The sequence below is a fragment of the Megascapheus bottae genome, chromosome 17 (assembly GCF_031878675.1).
Source record: "Megascapheus bottae isolate mThoBot1 chromosome 17, mThoBot2.hap1, whole genome shotgun sequence".
Taxonomy (NCBI): domain Eukaryota; kingdom Metazoa; phylum Chordata; class Mammalia; order Rodentia; family Geomyidae; genus Megascapheus; species Megascapheus bottae.
The window spans coordinates 20144111-20163541 of record NC_143525.1 but is presented as its reverse complement, the minus strand read 5'-3'; the positions used below and the strand labels follow the sequence as shown (position 1 = coordinate 20163541).

The 19431-nt window shown below is 50.1% G+C and overlaps 1 protein-coding gene across 3 annotated transcripts; it reads right to left on the bottom strand.

Annotated features, from left to right (window-relative positions):
* Positions 1 to 378: 378 nt before the first annotated feature.
* Meox1 (mesenchyme homeobox 1) lies at positions 379 to 12452 on the bottom strand. 3 transcript variants are annotated; one of them, XM_090351634.1, is made up of 3 exons: positions 11993 to 12452; positions 2202 to 2374; positions 379 to 586 (listed from the first exon to the last, which is right to left on the bottom strand). In XM_090351634.1, exons 1-3 carry the CDS (start codon positions 12450 to 12452, stop codon positions 464 to 466), a joined length of 756 nt encoding a protein of 251 aa, XP_090207760.1. In that variant the 3' UTR covers positions 379 to 463. The 3 variants fall into 3 exon arrangements, with proteins under 3 accessions (XP_090207760.1, XP_090207762.1, XP_090207761.1); XM_090351635.1 differs by having other exon boundaries at positions 493 to 589; positions 2194 to 2374; XM_090351636.1 differs by lacking the exon at positions 2202 to 2374 and having other exon boundaries at positions 435 to 586.
* Positions 12453 to 19431: the final 6979 nt, after the last annotated feature.

Here is a 19431-nt window from a genome sequence, read left to right as displayed (position 1 = left end):
GTGTGTGTGTGTGTGTGTGTGTGTGTGTGTGTGTGTGTATGTGTGTGTTCTTCAGTTCTTTTCTTTTGCAGTGATCATTTTCATGAGTTACTGGCTGATTTTCCATGTTTCTCCACTCCCCCCACCCCCCGCCCCAGTCGGGCCCCAGGTCAGGCGATGTCCACCCTGGAGAATGCCTGGAAGGAGCAGGTGGTGGTCAGAGATGCTGAGAAGCAGCCTCCAGAATCGTTTCCAGATTCATCCATTCCAGTAGCTATTGACCCTGGGGAAGGGCTGCTAAGATGGACCAATGCCAGCGAGAACAGGTGAGGCCTTCAGGCGCGCTCAGCAGCTTCATATCCAAGAGTCAATGCAATGCATATGAGGTGGATGGGGAGAAGGGGAGGATAGCAGGAGTGGGGAACAGGCCTCAGTCTTAAGTTTTTGTTGTTGATTTTCCCCTCTCCCCCAACCAGGGAGAACTTTACTCTGAACTTGGAGAGGCTGCGGAGTCCCCATCCTCAGGGTCCTGCCCCTGGGGGGAGACAGGCTGACCCCCCTTCACACGCTTCCACTTCATCCTTCGGTTCTGGAACCATACTTTGACCTGAAGAAGGAAGAAAGGATTTCAGTCTAGGAAGGAACCTATTCCAAGAAGCACAGGAATTGAGATGGAGGGAACAAAAATCATCCGTCCAGGAATCCTGCCTTGTGTCTCCTCATGAAGACTGGGACACGTGTGGGAACAGGCTGTAAAAATCGCTCTACGTTGGCCTTACCCCTTATAAGTCCCCCCCACCCCACCCATCTTCACTACCCAAGCATCTAATGGTAGAGGACCGTCAGCCTCATCCTTAGGCACATTTATAAAGCACTCTTCAGTTCCTACAGCCCTGGCCAATCTGTTTTCTCACTGGAGTTTCAGTATTGCACATGGGCCAGGACTATGTCTCCATTTTACAGATGGAGACCCAAGGTCACACATAGGGCTAGGAAATGTCAGAGGAAAAATTTCAGTTTCCTCCTCCTCCTCCTCCTTCTCCTCCTCCTCCTTCTCCTCCTCCTCCTCCTCCTCCTCCTCCTCCTCCTCCTCCTCTTCCTGCTCCTCCTCCTCTTCCTCCTCCTCTTCCTCCTCTTCTTCTTCTTCTTCTTCTTCTCCTCCTCCTTCTTCTTCCTCTTCTTCCTCCCCACCCCCCGCTCCTGGGGCTTAAACTCAGGAATATTTTGCTCTCGTTTGGCTTTTTGTCCAAGGCCCATGCTCTACCATTTAAACCACGCACTTCCACTTTCCTGAATCTGTCTAAAGACTCAAAATTCCCAGTTAGGTGCCAGTAGCTCACACCTGTAACCCTAGTTACTCAGGAGGCTAAGGCATGAGGATTCTGGTTTGAAGCCAGTCAGGGCAAGAAAGTCTTGTAAGACTCTTATCTCCCATTAACCACCTAAAAACTGCAAGTGGAGCTGTTGCTCAAGTGGTAGCAAGCCAACTTGCAGCAAAAAAGTCAGGCTATCCAAGAGCCAGTACTATCAACAAGAAAAAAAATATGCCAGAACATAGCTGCATAGCCACTTCACCTGGAAACCTGGCTAGAATGCAGATTCCCAGTCCTGCTCATTGCTACTATAAAGTTGTTTACTGGATCTCAAAAAAAAAAAAATCCATTGGTTTTTTGTTTGTTTATTTGGTTTTTTTTTTTTAGTATTTTGGTTGGTCATGGGGCTTGGACTCTGGGCCTAGGCATTGTCTCTGAGCTCTTCAGCTCAAGGCTACCGCCCTACCCCTTGAGCCACAGCGCCACTTCCAGTTTTCTGGTGATTAATTGGAGATAAGAGTCTCACCTTAGTGCCCGGGCTGGCTTTGCACCTCAATCTTCAGATCTCAGCCTCCTGAATAGCTAGGATGACATGCATCAGCGACCTTGCCCAACAAGAAATCCTTTGTTTTAAACAAGTACCTATGTGGTTTCAGTGTCCACTCAAGTTTAGGGACTAACCAGACCCTATGTTCCAAGTCCAGTGAGGATCACCTGGGGAGATCTTTGAAAAATCTGGAAGTCCTGAAACCACCCCAGACCACTGACAACAGTGCTCTGGCATGGAACACCTCCCCCAGAGAACCCTCAGGTACCTCCACAGTTGGGAAGCACTGGATGGGCTGAGAGAGAAGGAAAAGAAGGTTCAGGGAGGGATGCTTAAGAAGGGTGGGGAGCAGCAGGCTGTACCTGTCGCTCGGAGAGGTCCAGGTTTACAGCAATCTCGTATCTGCGCAGCCGGGTGAGGTAGTTGTGGTGAGCAAACTCGGCCTCCAGCTCCCTAAGCTGCTCCTTGGTGAAGGCCGTCCTCTCCTTGCGAGCCTTGCTGCTGCCCTCCAGCTTCCCTCGAGCCTCCTGGTTATCTGGGGGCAAGGGGAGAGAAGGTCCCAAGATGTAAGATGTTAAGCCTAAATGGCTCAGTTCCCCCCCTCTGCCAGTCCTGGGCTTGAATTAGGACCTGAGCACTGTCCTTGGGCTCTTTCAAGGCTAGCACTCTACCACTTGAGCCACAGCACCACTTCCAGCTTTTTCTGTGTATGTTGTTCCAAGAAATGGAACCCAGGGCTTCATGCATGCCAGATAAGCACTCTACCACTAGGCCACACTCCCAGTCCTTTAATCCCTTTCCTTTTACCCTCAAATGACCATGTGGTCTTTCTCAGATTCTCACTGTAAAAGAATGTAGAGAAAAAAGAGTTACCATGCCCTTTGCATTTCTTCATACTGTCTGACAGTTGAAGGAATTTGGGGGCTCTTTACCTCAGATACAGTCCTTTCTCCCACAACATTTTCACCCCCATAGCACCTGGAACCGGCTGATGGACCACTTCTGCCCAGCCCACCAGCTTGCAGCCTGTGGGTTCAATGCACCAAGACTAATCATCAAAGAGAAGTCCGGGGACCAGCATCTCCAGCTTCATTGGTTAGATATGTAAGCCCCAACCAGGCCAGTGACTCATCTGTAATCCTAGCTACTCAGGAGCCTGAGATGTGAGGACCACAGTTTGAAGCTAGATCAGGCAGGAAAGTCTGTGAGGCTCTTTTCTCCAAGTAGCCACCAAAGTGGTAGAGTAATAACCTTGAGCAGAAAAGGCTACGGGAACTGTGAGTGTAAAGGTTTTGAGTTCAAGCCCCAGTATGGGCTCCCAAGTATCCGCCCAGGCCACTTAATTGAAAACTGGGGTGAAGATGGGGTTGGAGGCCAGTAGAATATGTTAACAATCCCTCCCCATAATTTCTGCACAGTCTAGTTTACTCACCGCTGTCCTTAGACCCCACTGACTGACTCCTCAAAGGTTCCCATTGGATGCAGGCTGGCAAGAAGTCAGTCAGGACCAGCAGTCTGGGTAGCTGCACATTGATGCCAATTTAGGCCTGGTTCTAGATCTACAGGCTTAGTCTGTCCCTGGGGCCAAGTCCCTGGTCTACTGGCAAAGAAACTCCTATTTAAAGAGCTCAGCCGTCGCTGCTCTCAGGGCAGGCACACCATGCTCTATGCCAGGGACTCTACCAAGCAAGCACCTGACATGTAGTTGCTGCTTCTTCAGTCACTAAGTCTATCGACTAGAAAACAGCACAGAGTTGTCTGTGATCATCCAGCCGATGGGTGGTGGAGGCAGGAAGCAAACCCAGGCAACTTGATGGAAATATTGTTTCAGTGCAGTAGAGGAGTTTACAAACGGTTAGCCCTATGTGTAATAAAGGGCCTGGACTTCATACAGCAGGTGGCTGTGACTGTGTGTGTGGCTTGAACTCAGGGCCTTTCCCCCTCTAGTAACTTTTTTTTTTTTTGCCAGTCCTGGGCTTGGGCTCAGGGCCTGAGCACTGTCCTTGGACTTTCTCAAGGCTAGAGCTCTACCACTTGAGCCTCAGCATCACTTCCAGCTTTTTGCTGTGTATGTGGGGTACTGAGGAATTGAACTCGGGTCTTCGTGCATGCTAGGCAAGCACTCTACCACTAGGCCAAACTCCCGGTCCCCATAGTAACTTTTTTTTTTTTTGCTCAAGGATGGCACTTTACCCCTTGATCCATACCTCCACTACTGGCTTTTTGGTGATTAATTGGAGTTAAGAGTCTCATACATTTCCTGCGTGAGCTAGCTCTGAATTGTGATCCTCAGATCTCATCCAGAGCCCCACTGTACCATGATGTACAATAATGGTTGTGGGTAGGAGAAGAGGGATTAGGGAAGAGACCAGTGCACCTCCATAATTCACAAATCTATTCCATGTGGCCAGGGACGGCTGCAAAACCCATTCCCACGCATGGAGCTCTGAACATTTAGGTCTTACTCTCCATTCTCTTGCTTAATTTGCAGACTTGGAGACTGTGGTTCAGAATCAGGTGTCTTTTTTATTTGGAGGAGGGGGGCTGTCAGTGGTGAGGCTTGAACTCAGGGACTGAGTGCTGTCCCTGAGCTTTCTTGGCTCAAGGCCAACACTCTACCACTTTGAGCCCACAGCTCCACTCTGGCTTTTTGAGTTAACTCAAGAGCAGTCTCAGAGACTTTCCTGCCTGGACTGGCTTCGAACGGAGATCCTCAGATCTCAGCTTCCTGAGTAGTTGGGATTGCAGGGGTGAGCCAAGGGCGTGTTAACCAAGAGCTATGGCCCAACCTCTTCACATGGGGGACCCCTTCAGAGCCCTGGCCCCCATCTGGCTGAGGTCGGGGACCCTCTCTGAGAGGCTCGGGTCTGAGTACCCCTGGAGGGTGGGCGGCCCGGATGTGCCCAAGGCAGGACAGCCACCCACACTCTCAATTTGGCAGAGCAGCCAAACTGCGGAGGGGACCCCACAGGAAGCCAGCGACCCATCCTCGTGGAACTTGCGCCTGGTGGGTCCCCCGGTTTCCTTCCAGCCCCTTTGAACTTGGGTTCCCCGTCCCACCTCCGCGCCAAGCCTCCCCCGCCCCCCAGGACCGGGCTGGGCGGCCTGCACGTCCAGGGTGCCCCACGGGGCAGCGCAGGGTCTCAGGGCACGGACCCTGCAGCCGGGTTTTGCCTGGCAGAGTAGGGGCAGCCGGGCACCCCAGGGGGACCAGAGGAGGGGTCAGATCCCCGGCTGGTGCCGGCCGCCTACTCCGCTGCCTTTGGCTCCGGCTGGAGACAGCAGAGAGGCCCAAGGCCCCTCCGGAAGCCGCAGCGTGGGCTGGAGGGGAAGGACACACAGCCCAAGGCCTGGTGGTCCTCCAGGCTCGCGGCTGCCAGCGCTGCCCCCCCCCTCACCCCCCTCCTGGCTGCCTGCCCGGAGGGTCGGTCTGCAGCGGATGGACTGACTTTCCGGAGCAGGCCTGGGGGGTGGGGGGGGCGCAGGGCGAGCCTGGACCCCTCCCCACACACCCACACTCCTACTCAGCCAAGGGGCGCTGTGGCGGGTCTGGTTCTACCACCTCCTCCTGTCCCAGGCTCAAAGGCTGCCAGGCAGGCTTCAAGCCCAGCCGAGTTGATGAAGTCCTGAATCTCCTCCTAGCTGGAGATTCTGAGGAGGTTACTTAACCTCTCTGGGCTTTGGATCTTCTCACAAGGAGTTGCAGAAAAGAAAGCACCACCTTTCTAGAATCCTGGATGGGTTCATGTGTATGGGAAACGTTGTTAAGACCTAAAGCCATGTCAGGTGCTGGTGGCTCATGCCTCTAGTGTGTCTGTCCTTCTAGCCACTCAGGAGGCTGAGATCTAAGGATGGTGGTTCAAAGCCAATCTGGGCATGGAAGTTCTGAAACTCTTATTTCCACTGGCAGGCCTTTGTGAAGTTCACAGACAGCCTTATCAAAGCTACAGGGACATTCAGACAAACCTAGGAGAGTTCAGTATCTCCATTCCCAACTCCACGGCACCATTCTGCATGAATTTCTTTTCTTTTTTTTTTTTTTTTTTTTTTTTTTGCCAGTCCTGGGCTTGAGCTCAGGGCCTGAGCACTGTCCTTGGACTTTCTCAAGGCTAGAGTTCTACCACTTGAGCCTCAGCACCACTTCCAGCTTTTTTATATGTATGTGGTACCAAGGAATCAAACCCAGGTCTTCGTGCATGCTAGGCAAGCACTCTACCACTAGGCCAAACTCCCGGCCCTTGCATGAATTTCTTAAGACCAGATGGAAAGCTCTATGACTAGTATTCCAATAGCACTCTGCAGTTCACTGTGGCTGTCGTTTCTCCAGAGAGAAACTCCTTTTCGGTTTCCATATTGACTACAAGAGCATCCAGCAGTGGAGAGGGAAAGGACTTAGAAATGATTTAACATCCCTTGTTCATTTATAGAGAAGGTAAGTGATTTCCCTGTGGACACACAGCAGAGGCTAGAGGCTATTTCCACAACTACTTTCTACTGACCTTTAGCTTTTTCCTCTCTCCCCCCTCCATCTCTTTCTCTCTCTCAACTCAGAGCTAACACTCTACTACTTCTCTGCTACCTGAGCTACAGTTCTATTTCTGTCTTTTTGCCATTCATTGTAGATAAGAGTGTCACAGACTTTCTCCTTCTCTGGACTGGCTTCAAACTGTGATCCTCAGATCTCAGCCTCCTGAGTAACTAAAATTACAGGCATGAGCCACCAGCACCTAGCTCTACTATATCTTCATATAGCATTTTTCTTTTGCAAGGCTGGTGATTGAGGTCAGAACTTTGCACATGCTAGGCCAGCACTGTGCCACGAGCAAGGCTGTGATGCCAACCTTTATCCTGTTCGTTGCCTTCTGAAGTAGGTAAGGTACACATTACCCCCGTTGAACAGAAGAGGAAATTAAGGCCTAGAGATAAAGGGGCTTGCTTAAGGCCTGTGGGTCACGATAAGGCTGTCTCTACTTGTCATACTGTCCAGAAGGGATGATAAATGTGGGAGCTGTGTCGACTCCAGACCCAGTGTCATGGCCCAGGTCTACCTTGCTGGAACTCCCCAGGAAGGAGAGAGTAAGAGAGTCTTTAGGCTGTGACATCAATAGGTGAGATTTTGGGCAAACCCTCTGAAAGCAGTGTGGACAGCTTCCCAGGGTGTCTGTGGCAACGCAGAGACTTGGATGAGCTCTGCTATTGGATGGTGCCATGCACATCGAAGTAGAGAAGATGTGAATGGAACCAGTCCAGGACTAGATGGAATTTTACATCTGGGACCACTCTGTCTTGCTAGGCTTGCCCTCGCTGTCTTACTGCTTCCCACTCCACCCATTGATTCCTCTGCAGGTACCTGAATAGACATGCACAGGGCATTCAAGGTTTATTTTCTGGGGTTCTGGTGTGGGGGGGGAATAAGAGTCCTGGATGTGTGGGAGTGGTGAGAATGTGCCCCGTGGTGAGGGAGAGAGGAGGGAGGGACTGAGTTCAAACCCCAGTACCAGCACAAAATTTGAAACAAAGTGGCAATGATAGTATCAATATTTTTTTTTGTTTCAAATTTTGTGCTGGTACTGGGGTTTGAACTCAGGGCCTAGGCACTGTCCCTTAGTATGTTTGCTCAGTGCTGGTGCTCTACCACTTAAGCCACAGCTCCACTTCTGAACTATTTTTGTCAGTCATGGGGCTTTGAACTCAGGGCGTGAGCGCTGTCTCTAAGCTCTTTCACTCAAGGCTAGTGCTCTTCCGCTTTGAGCCACAGTTCTACTTTTGGGTTTTCTGGTAGTTAATTGGAGATAAGAGTCTCACTGACTTTCCTGCCCGGGCTGGCTTTGAATCGCAATCCTCAGCCTTCACAGCAGCTAATATAACAAGGGTGAGGCACAGTGCCTGACGCTGTGATCTTGTAAACAGAAGACCCTGTAAAGATTCCAGGTAGACAGGTGTGGCTGAAGTGGTAGATGTGCAGAGCATAGTGGAGCAGGCAATCTGAGCAAGAGCAAGGCTCCAAGTTCAAATCCCAGTCCTGGGCTTGAGCTCAGAGCTTGAGCACTATTCTTGGGCTTTCTCAAGGCTAGCACTCTACCACTTGAGCCACAGCACCACTTCTGGCTTTTTCTATGTATATGGTACTGAGGAATCGAACCCCAGTCTTCATGCATGCTAGGCAAGCACTCTTATCATTAGGCCAAACTCCCAGCCCAGCCTTTTATTTTTTTATCCTAAATTATTATTATTATTATTATTATTATTATTATTATTTTGCAAGTCCTGGGCTTGAGCTCAGGGTCTGAGCACTGTACTTGGACTTTCTCAAGGCTAGCTCTCTACCACTTGAGTCTCAGTACCACTTCCAGCTTTTTTCTATGTATGTGGTACCAAGGAATCGAACCTGGGTCTTCGTGATGCTAGGCAAGCACTCTACCACTAGGCCAAACTCCCGGTCAACCTAAATTCTTAAAAGGGGTAAGATGGGTTTAGAAAGGATGTCTTGTTAGGCTTATATTAAAATATACAGGATGGGCTAGGAATATGGCTTAGTGGTAGAGTGCTTGCCTCACAAGCATGAGTCCTTGGGTTCGATTCCTTGGTACCACATAAACAAACAAACAAAAGTAGGAGTGTTGGGAAGAGGCCAGATTAAAGCTAGGGAGGAGAGAAGACAATGCAGGTTTGGCTAGGGAGTGAGTGGAGGTGGAGGATGGGCGGTGGCGCTCTTAGGGGGAGAGGAGGTAGAGAGGGGCTGGAGAGAGGGCGGGCCTGGTTCATCAGTGGTTTTAAACTTCTGGCAGATTTGAAGGTTTGTACAGTTGGGCAGAGGCAGGGGCCATCGTTGGAGCAAGAGGAGGCTGAGTGTGAAGGAGGATGGGGTGAATGAGGCCGAGTGGGTTTGGGAGGGCAGAGCACATGTTGGGCACAGCAGGGCAGAAGCATTCACAGGTGGCCAAGCAGCAGGGGTCCCACCTACAGCCAGTGGGGCTGATCTCACACAACCTTCCCTTGAACCCCATCAGGAAATCACCGTGAAATCCCACATTCCCATAAATTCAAGACAGCCACAGTAGCCAGGACAGTGTGGGGCAAACCCCAGGGGCCTCACAGCTGTCCCTGCCAGCAGGAGTCTATAGCACCCGTGGGGCTGGGGAGGGGGTTCTGATAAGATAACATGGTTGTGGTCTCCCTCAGTCCGTTTTGTGGTGAGAAGCTGCAGGCTGCAGGAAGGCAGGTCCTGCTTTCTTGATCATTCACTGCAGCAAGACACTGGGAATGAAGTGGAGATTTGGGGGGTGGGGGAAATGGCTGGGGAAGGAGCAGGGGAGCAGAGAGCATTTCTTCTGTAAACAATTCCAGTTAGATGCTGAGGCCAGCCAGGATGGATAGAACTTGCCAGGTCCAGCACTCTATCCACCTCTCCAGCTAACCCCCGATCAATTGGATTTTAGGACAACTACTTATAAGAATTGCCCACTTCTTGTGTCCCAGATCTAGAAAATTTCTGAGACCCGTGTATTGGATATAGTCCTGCTGTCCCTAACCATAGAGGACTATTTGTTGTACTCTTAGGTTCTTTCTGTGCCTCTGGTTTAGGAAATAAGGGCCAAATGCCATTTCTAGCTGCAATTAGCTGGAACTCTGTCGGGGCAAGCTGCAGGGTAATCTTAAGGATTGCTGTTGGCTAGAGACGGGGCTCATGTGTATAATCCTACATACTCGAGAGGCTGAGATCTGACCTCAGCCAGGCAGGAAAGTCCGGGAGACTCTTCTAGTTAACCATCAGAAAGCCACAAGCAAAACTGTGGCTCAAGTGGCACCAGATTTGAGCAACAAAGCTAAGAGACAGCACCACGGCCCTGAGTTCAAGCCTTAGGATTGGCACACGCATGTGCATGCACACACAGACACAGACACAGACATACACACACACACACACACACACACACACACACACACACACAGAGTTACTGTATTTAATCTTGACAGAAACACTTGGAAAGGTCTAGTGTCATATCCCATTTCACAGTTAGTGGCTTCAGGATGTTAAGAATCTTTCTGTTAGTCACACAGCCAAAATTTGCACTTTTGATGCTACAACTTGTCTGTCTGGCAACTAAAGCATTCTAGGTAAGCCACTTGTGGCCCATGCTAGCTAACATTCCACAGCTGGCTCAACCAGAACCAGGGCCAGGCATATGAGATGCTCAAATAGACCCTAAATATGAAGGTACCCTAAGTCCCAGTGATCAAGCTAAATATTTCCATGTAGTACTTTTAGAAATCCAAATTAAAAGGCTGAGGACATAGCTCAGTGTCTGAGCACTTGTTAAATATGCTCAGTGCTCTAGGTTTCGTCTATAACTTCCTATTACCACCACTACCACACACAAAAAGATAATATCGAAATTTTAAATTGGGAGAGCATCCAAGCAGTAGCTAGAATTGGTGGGGTCATATGGGGGCATCTTTGTTTCTTCAGAGCAGAATTCCAGAGTCTGGAGTTGGTGATGAGCCTCGCTTATGACTTTCTGTCTTTGCCAGTCCTGGGCTTGAGCTCAGGGCCTGAGCACTGTCCTTGGACTTTCTCAAGGCTAGAGCTCTACCACTTGAGCCTCAGCACCACTTCCGGCTTTTTTCTATGTATGTGGTACCGAGGAATCGAACCCGGGTCTTCATGCATGCTAGGCAAGCACTTTAACCACTAGGCCAAACTCCCGGCCCTCTTTTTTTCTTTTTTTTGCCAGTCCTGGGCTTGAGCTCAGGGCCTGAGCACTGTCCTTGGACTTTCTCAAGGCTAGAGCTCTACCACTTGAGCCTCAGCACCACTTCCAACTTTTTTCTATGCATGTGGTACTAAGAAATCGAACCCAGGTCTTCGTGCATGCTAGGCAAGCACTCTACCACTAGGCCAAACTCCCGGCCCTGACTTCCTCTCTTCTATAGGCCCTTACAGACTTGACCTCCCTGCCTCCCTCTCCCCCTGAAGTAAAATCCCAAAAGGAGACTCTAATACCTGTGTAATATAGATTCCAGCAGGTGCTTGTGACTCACACCTTGCTACTCAGGAAGCTGAGATCTTAGGATTGTGATTCAAAACCATTCTAGGCAGTAAAGTTCATGAGACATATCTCCAGTTCACCAGAAAAAGTCAGAAGTGGAGCTTTGGTTCAAGTGGTAGAGAGCTAGTCTTGAGCAAAAAAGCTCAAGGATAACACTCAGGCCCTGGTTTTAAGCCCCAGTGTCCTGACTTACACATACTCACTAATTCTATGCTAAGCAAAAGTGCTTTGGAAAGCCAAGCACGAAATGTTCTTATTTGCGAGCTGGCACCCTCCTCCCTGGTCTGCCTCTGGTGAGCCCCAGAGGCCCTTTCTAAGTTTAGCTCAAAGGGCATCACCCTGGAGTGCTGGAGGGAGGGGGAGCAGGAAGCTGAGACATTGCATTTTCTCAGCAAGGCAGTCACAGTGGACCAGACAAAAGGTGACCAGACAGGGAAAAGCTGGGATTGTAACAAAGCAAGCCCATCATATTCCTCATACAGCCCCATATGCCCAGCCTGATCTGTCCCTCACTCTCTCAAGATGCCCTGGGGTGAGCATTGCCTTTCCTGAGTCTTGGCTAGGCTTTGGTACACCGAGCTGTCCCCTAGGTCTAGGTGTGGCTTAACTCTTCAGGGTGATACTCTCTGCCAGTCTTCCATGAGCTCTATTCCCTCAGGGCTCCTGTGCTGTATGGCCCAGCCGGAGTCCCATCCTCGGTCCTAAGCGCCCCCCCCCCACCCCAAGGCTTGGCTCTCGGCTGTGGGTGTGGGTAACCGTTTGGAATGGACCAGCTGGTGGTGGGGAGCTGCTTGACCCAAAGGTAGGTCAGCCCTGGCCAAACTTCACCCCCTTACCATGTGCTCTCCAAATCTGTGCTCAACTCATGTCCTTCCCTCTGTGATACATTCTTCCCAGGACCCAGGAATGCCACAGACACCCACAGTTTTCTAGAACCCCCCCCCCACACACCCTGAGGAAGCAACCTTGCCTCCTGCAACCAGGTAGATTAGACAAGTTCCTTTCTCATCCATCTGACATCCAGAGAGCTCCTAGGATAAGAGCGTGCACATCACTTCCCAGGGTCACCCACTACCCACAGAGTCAATCGCTCCACCACATACCTGAGCTTTCCTTCTTCCGCCCAGTTGATTTCTTCTCTGTTTCACTGCCCGTGCTCGCAAGCACCCCGAAGTCCTCGCCTGGTCCTCCCGTGGCATCTACCAGGCCTGGGCTGCTGGCCCCCATCTCTCTGGAGTTCCCAGCTGGGCCCAGATTGAGCCTTTGCCGGGCATCAGAGACAGGAAAGTGCCAGTCAGGGGGTTGTGGAAAAGCGGGGTGCTGTTCAGTAAAGATCCGCTCTTCCTGGGGCAGGCTGTGAGGGGTGGCTGCCAGACAGGAAGCTGAGAAGTCAGGGTATGCTGTGGTTAGAAAGTCTGATTTCTGGTGGAAGGACAGTGGGGTTGGTGGGTAATGGGGCAACCCTGAGGCCCCACCACCTTCCAAGTGGGGGTTTCGAAGGCAGCCCCAGATGGGGACGGGTGGGTGGGAACTCTGCAGGCAGCTGCTGGCGACAGGATCCATCTGTATGGACGCCCCACCTCAGTCCTTTCAAACCACTGACTCTTCCTATTTGTTATAGTCCAGTGATTTAAATGCAAGACAAAATAAAATAAATAGGAGAGGAAAATCTTCAACAGAAAAGTCACTCCAAGAATCAAAACAAAAAAAATCCAAACTGACGTCTCGCCTTCCAACACACAACACACACGTGTTCCAGCTTCACACACACCTGTGCTAGGCTTCTCTGCTGGCTTCCTGCTCCCCTCCAACACTCCAGCCTGACTTATTGGGGTCCCTTGGATGTGTATTTGTCGCTGATGGCACTGAACATGTTGACTGTCCCCAAACCCTCGCACCCAGCGCTGTGAAGTCAGCTCTTCTGAGACCAGGAGCAAACGCTGCAGAGGGGCTGGCCCAGGACTGCTGGAGAGACACACTTTTAAATCCTGCGGTGGGAGAGAGTGACAGATTTCCGAAGTGAAATGTGAGAGAGGAGAGGGAGGGGTTAACCCTCACACACAAGGTCCCCCTCCAACCAAAACCCGAGCAGGCAACTATTAATCATCAGAAACCTTATATGCACATCTAATGAGATTTGCAGATGGAGACTTTTAAAGAAACATTGTCTGTAAATTTTTTTAAGGAGAGCAACACACACACACACACACACACACACACACACACACACACACCCCTCCTGTAACTCTTTAAAGTTATTTTTATTACACTGTTAACAAAATTCCCCAAGTCTTGGGGAAAAAAAATCAACCAGAAAAACCTTAAGTCAAATCCAGAATTCATCAAATGCCAAATTCCAGGGAACGAAGTGAGGGGATAAGAAAGAGAGACAAGCTTGGTGACTGCATTGATTTAAGAGCCTCCCTACTGCTGCCTGTAAACCAGGCAAAGGAAGGTGGATTAAAAGAAATCTGGTTTGCAAGTCTCAGAGGCCTACTACTGGTCTGTGGCACAAAGAAAAACACCCTTCAGAAAACCTTCCTTGTTGCTTTTTTCTCTGCCCAAAGTGACAGTCCTATTTTCTCCATAACTTTAAAAAACAGAAGCCACCTGCTTCTCCTTTGTACTTTTTGACCTCTAACAACCATGCCAATTAGCCATGCTCTTCCCTTCACCGCCTCCACATCATCTTTCTCTGCCTTTCAGACAAAGTCCTTGAAGTTTCCCTGGGTCTCCCTCCCCCTCGTTTCCCTCCCCCGCCATTTCTCTCCGTCTACTTCTTCACCTGTTTCCTTTTCTCAATTCTGGATGGCCAGGCTATCAGGAATCTGGAGTGTGGAGATCAGAATGGAGAGACTTCTCTTTAGTAGACCATCCCATGGGTGTTTCTGGAAGGTTCCTGTCACCGGCAGGCCAGCATGAGTAGCACTTCAATTGGCCAATCTGTCTACCTGTTGAGGGCTCTGTGAAGCTTCTCCTCAATGTTCCAAAGATGCAGGATGCTGCAGCTCCTCTGCTACCAAAGATTTCCAAGGCCCAGGGCAGAGACAAGCAAAGACCTTAACATAAAGCATCCATTAGCTGGTCCCAAGTACATCATGTTTCCCAAAAGACAGGGACCAAGAGAAGATAGCTGGAAGTGCTCTGCAGGCAGAGCAAGAAATAGATTGAGGGGCCAGGGTGTGTGTTGGGGAGGGTAGAAGCCATGACTCACCTTTAACCCAGAAACTCCAGCCAGATGTGTACCCCAGGGTACAGGAAATGCTATAAAAAAGAGATATGTATGTATGTGTATGTTTGTTCTTAATCAGAAGACCCCCCCTCTTTTGAAACAAGTGGCCAGGGGTCTGTGGAACAGTAAATAGGTTTGGACCAGGCTGTTCTCTGCTTGTTCGGGGTTGAGCTGCTCTCCTCTGAGTCTCATACCCCACCTCTTGCAGGTAAAGTACAAAATATGTGTACTTTAAGCAGGCAAGGAAACTGAGGCTCAGACCATTGGCCAGACTGCTCAGAATACCATGAGATCTGAGTATCCCATTGTCCAAGACAAGCAGGCCAGCTGCACAGGGAAGGACACAGGATTGGTTGGAGAGGGTTTGGAGAGAAGACAGGCCTTAGTTCAAATTCTGAGTTGATCCTTTCCAGCTATGTGTCGTGAGATGTGACCTCTCCACTCTCCGGGCCTCCGTTATCCACTTGGGGGAATAGTCAAAGCTGGAGTTCATCCACGAAACAGTGCCTTACCTAGGGAATCCCTGCTCAAAGCCTCGAAGCAAATGCTCTGCTGATTAGCCCCCTCTTCCAGAAGCCCCGCAGCCCAGAGAGATTGTGTAACCCAGCCCAGGTCACACCGCAGGCAGTAGCCTGCCTGGATGTATCAGGTCCTGCCTTGCAGACACCTGGGAATTTTTAACCCATTTGTGCAGAGAGAGGGCAGACACATGAGAGTCCCTTCCTACCTCAACTACGATGGGACCTTGGGGGACCCAAACGGACAGACAGGAGTGGGGGACCACTAAGGGGATTTGGGGAAGTCTTGGGGTTCTCTGCTGTGGGGTCCTGGAGGGAGTCCACAGGAGCTGGGAGGGAGGTGTTAGCCCCCTTAGGAAGAGCTTGGCGGGAGGGGGGGCTGGCAAGGAGTAACCAGATTCCCACCTGGCTTACATCTGGTCCAGGCAGGCACTGCCTAGCCCTTTGCCCTGGGAAGGGGTGGGCGCTGGGTCACGGTGGGGTGGGAGGAAAGGTCAGGAGGGGCACGGGGTAGGGGTTATGTCAAGGGGGGGCTCTGCACAGAGAACACAGGGCCTGGCATCCGGGAGCCCCAGCAGCTGCTAGCGTCTGTCAAGCTCCTGGGGGTGCTGGTGGGGGGGGCGCTGCCACCTCTACATCTTCCTGACAGGTCTCTCTTCTGAGGCCAGGCAAAAACAACAATCCCTCCCCTCTCGGCTACCCATTTGTCAGATGGAGGATGGCATCCTCACCTTTCACCTCTGCCTTGTCCTGTCAGGAGCCCGGGGCCCTGATGGATGGAAATGGCTGTTTCAAGAGAGGCCTGTGGCCAGGGAGGGTGGCGTGGTGGTGGTGGGGGGGCAGTTCAGGAAGGGAGGACTCTTGTTTTCTGGTGTTGCTGGGGAAGGAAGAGGAAGAAGGTGAGTCAGGAGGGGATCCTGGGGGCCCTGAGGAAGATGGGGGGGGGAGCCTTGGCATAGCCACACCTAAATCGTTCACCCGAACCTTTGGGATTCCCCCCATTGTGTATGACAGCAAATGTGTCCTTGGCATGGCACCCTCACCCCCTGCTTCTGTGTTTGGCGGTCCCACCTACCTACCCACCAGTGTGCTTGTGCCAGTGCCTGGGAGTTGACCAGACCTGGTGACAGAAGATGCAGGTTCAAGGCCTAGCCTTGCCTTTCAAGGGCTGTGTGGTCTCAGGCAAGTCACACCCCTTTTCTGGTCCTCAGTTTTTATGCTGGTTCTGGCACTTGACATCAGGGACTGAGCACTGTCCTTGAGGCTCTTTTGCTCAAGAGTAGCTCTCACTTCTGTCTTTTTGGTGGTTAATTAGAGATGAGAGTCTCACAAGACTTTCCTGTTCAGGCTGGCTTTGAACTGTGATCCTCAGATCACAGCTCGGTAGCTAGGATTATAAAAGTGAGTTGCTATTGTCCAGGAAAAAGCCAAAAGTGGCACTGTGGCTCCAAATGGTAGCATCCAGGCCCTAAGTTCAAGCCCCACAACAGAGAGAGAGAGAGAGAGAGAGAGAGAGAGAGAGAGAGAGAGAGAGAGAGAGAGAGAGAGAGAGAGAGAGAGAGAGAATCCATGGCTCATTCATGTCTGTAGTCCTAGCTACTCAGGGGGCTGTGATCTGAAGATCACTGTTCCAAGCCAGTTTGAGCAAAAAAAGTCCCTGAGACTTCTATCTCCAATTAACCAGCAAAAAGCCAGAAGTGGAGCTCTATTGTTCACACTTAGCTGTCACACTAGTGCTCCAAGTAGCCTGAAGGACACACAGACTCTTCTGATTGCTCTTGCTCTGCTCCATGCGAAGGAAGGTTCCTGAAAGTCCTGTTTCGCAGCTGTTCTTTTTTTCTTTTTAATTTATTTCATTGTACTGTAAGGGTGATGTACAGAGGGGTTACAGTTACAACAGTAAGGTAGTGAGTACATTTTTTGTGGAACATTGTTACTCCCTCCCTCATTTTCTCCCCCAATTCCTTTTCTGCCCCCCCAACTCCCCTCCTCCCAAGTTGTAACATAGTGTCTTGTGAGTATAGCTGTTGCATTGGTTGCCTCTTTGTCCTTTTTTTTTTTTAAAGATTTTATTAACATTGATTTTTACATCCTATTTCAAATGTCATGTTTAACAAACAAGTATTCAAGAAGGGAACATTTATATACAATCACTGGCGCAGAGATTTTAGAACATAATTAAAATTAAGCCAAGGGTTCGTACATCATAGATACATGTTAATCTATGTAATAAAACATGTCTATAGAGTATATAGCCCATCATAGATTTTTATGTCTATGTAGTTATGTTTATATCTCTAAGACCATGTCCATAACCTTGGTTATCCAAATATTGAATCATCGCTTTTGTACTGTTTGGATCTAATAGCCACATATTGGTCTTGGCTTATCTCACTCAACATGATTTGCTCGGGTTTCATCCACTTCCCAGTGAATGTCATTATTTTATCTTGTCTGTTGGCTATGTAGAATTCCATTGTGTGTATATATATATATATATATATATATATATCTCACATTTTTGTATCCATTCATCTGTAGTAGGGCATCTGGGTCGTTTCCACTGCTTGGCTATTGTGAATAGTAGCCAGTGTTCTTTAGGCCCATTGGCCCATCTGACTATGCGCAGGTGGAATGGAGGCTGGGAAGCAGGTAACCCAATAAGGCTTCCCACTTCCTCTTTCCCATCACCACTATTTGTTTTTGTGCCAGTACTGGGGCTTGAACTCAGAGCCTGGGTGCTGTCCCTTAGCTCTTTTGCTCAAGGCTAGCACTTTACCATTTCAGCTATACAGCTCCACTAGCTCCACTTCCAGCTTTTTGGTGTTAATTACAGATAAGTATCTCTTGGACTTTTCTGCCTTGTCCGGCTTCAAACTGTAATCCTCATATCTCAACCTCCTGAAGAGCTAGGACTACAGGCATGAGTCACCAGCACCTGGCTGCCACAACACAGTGTTCATAGAAATGGGCCAAGATGGGGGCCGGGTGTTTGGCCTAATGGTAGAGTGCTTGCCTAGCATGCACAAAGAGCTGGGTTCGATTCCTCGGTACCACATACATAGAAAAAAGTTGGAAGTGGTGCTGAGGCTCAAGTGGTAGAGCTCTAGCCTTGAGAAAGTCCAAGGACAGTGCTCAGGCCCTGAGCTCAAGCCCAGGACTGACTAAATAAATAAACAAATTGGGGCTACTTAAAAAAGGAGGGGGCCAAGATGAATGCCAGGGAAAATCCAGGGCATCCTGTTAAGTATATGCTTCCAAGTCTTGGGGACCTACTGAGGCCCAGAACATATGTGCTGTTTCTCTGAAATTCAAATGTAACCATGTCTTTTCTTTTTCTTTTAAGTCTGGCTACCTTAGGACAAGTGCCTCTTTCAGAGTGGAGAAAAGTCATACTTTATTTTTTTTGTCGGTCGTGGAGCTCAAACTCTGGGCCTCGTCCTTATCTCTGAGCTCCTTTTTGCACAAGACTGGCCCTCTACCACTTGAGCCACAGCACCACTTCTGGATTTTTCTGTAATTAATTGGAGATAATATAGTCTGAGCTGGCTTGGAACAGTGATCCTCAGAGCTCCGCCTCCTGAGTAGCTAGGTTTACAAGTGTGAGCCACCAGTGCCTGGCTATGCTTGGATTTTTGAGTCAGGGCCTTGTACATGGACAAAGTTCTATAAGGAAACAGTGCTTCCAGGGGAAGGTATAGTAGTTGGGTAGATTGGCTTTTGGCTGTGAGGTTTCTAGTTTGTGGGGGAACTCAGGATCTCCCAGGAAAGCTTCCTCTGAAGGTCTTGGGAGTGAGACCAGCAGAGTGAAGTGGGTGGAGGGAGGGCAGCCCAGGGAGAGGGAGCAGGGACCCTGGTCCATGCCCTGGGCACTAGGCCAGTGTTGAGCCGGAAGTGGCTAGAAACTGGCACTCACTCCTTTCTCAGGCCTCAGCTTCTCCACCATCTTCCCAGGCAGCAGAGCCATTATTTGGGGGAAGGGGGAAGCAGCTAACCAGATAGGACAGCAAGCGGGGATTTATGTGGTGTGGGAACAGCTCAAGTTTCCCTCAATGTTTACCCAGCAGTATTTTTTACAACAAAAATCAGCTTGCGGGGGGTGGGGAGGTGGGGGGAAGGGGGTGGTGGTGAGGGGGGGTGGTGGAGGTGGGGACTGCAGCCATGAGTTACTGGCTTTGGCTATAAGGGTTCTGGTGGGGAGCACTGGATAAGAGGGTGCTTTCTCCAGGGGAGATCCCACTGGATATGGGAGGTGCTGAAGCAATGTAGTCTCCTTGTGGGGGTTCAGGAGGGAAGAGTGGGTGACCCCGATAGCTCTCTGGTCACCCCCCGCTTGACAAAGGGGGCCAACATGGGAGAGGACTTGGTAATGGCACATAGCCTAGTCTTTTGGGGATCACTCAGTTTGGGGGCTGAGAGCCTACATGGGACCAGGGAAGTGAACCTAAGCCAGCTTGGGGTGACATCAGGGATTTAGGGAACCCTACTGCTACGTGGCTCTGGTCAGTGTTGCCTTCAATGCACACAGGCCGAATTTGACCACACCTTCTCCTCTTTCTTTTTCTGTGCTGGTACTTGAGCTTGAACCCAAAGCGTCATAAAGTTGCATAGTTTTTTCATCCATTTGGGGGCCTTACGCTGATTAATAACTGGGATAAGAGTCACAGATTTATCTGCCCGAGCTAGCTCTTAGCCCTCAATGTAGCTAGGACTCCAGGCATGAGCCACTGGTGTTTGGCATCTAGTGCTTTATCCCTTACGCCACAGCGCCACTGCCAGCTCTTTCTGAGAA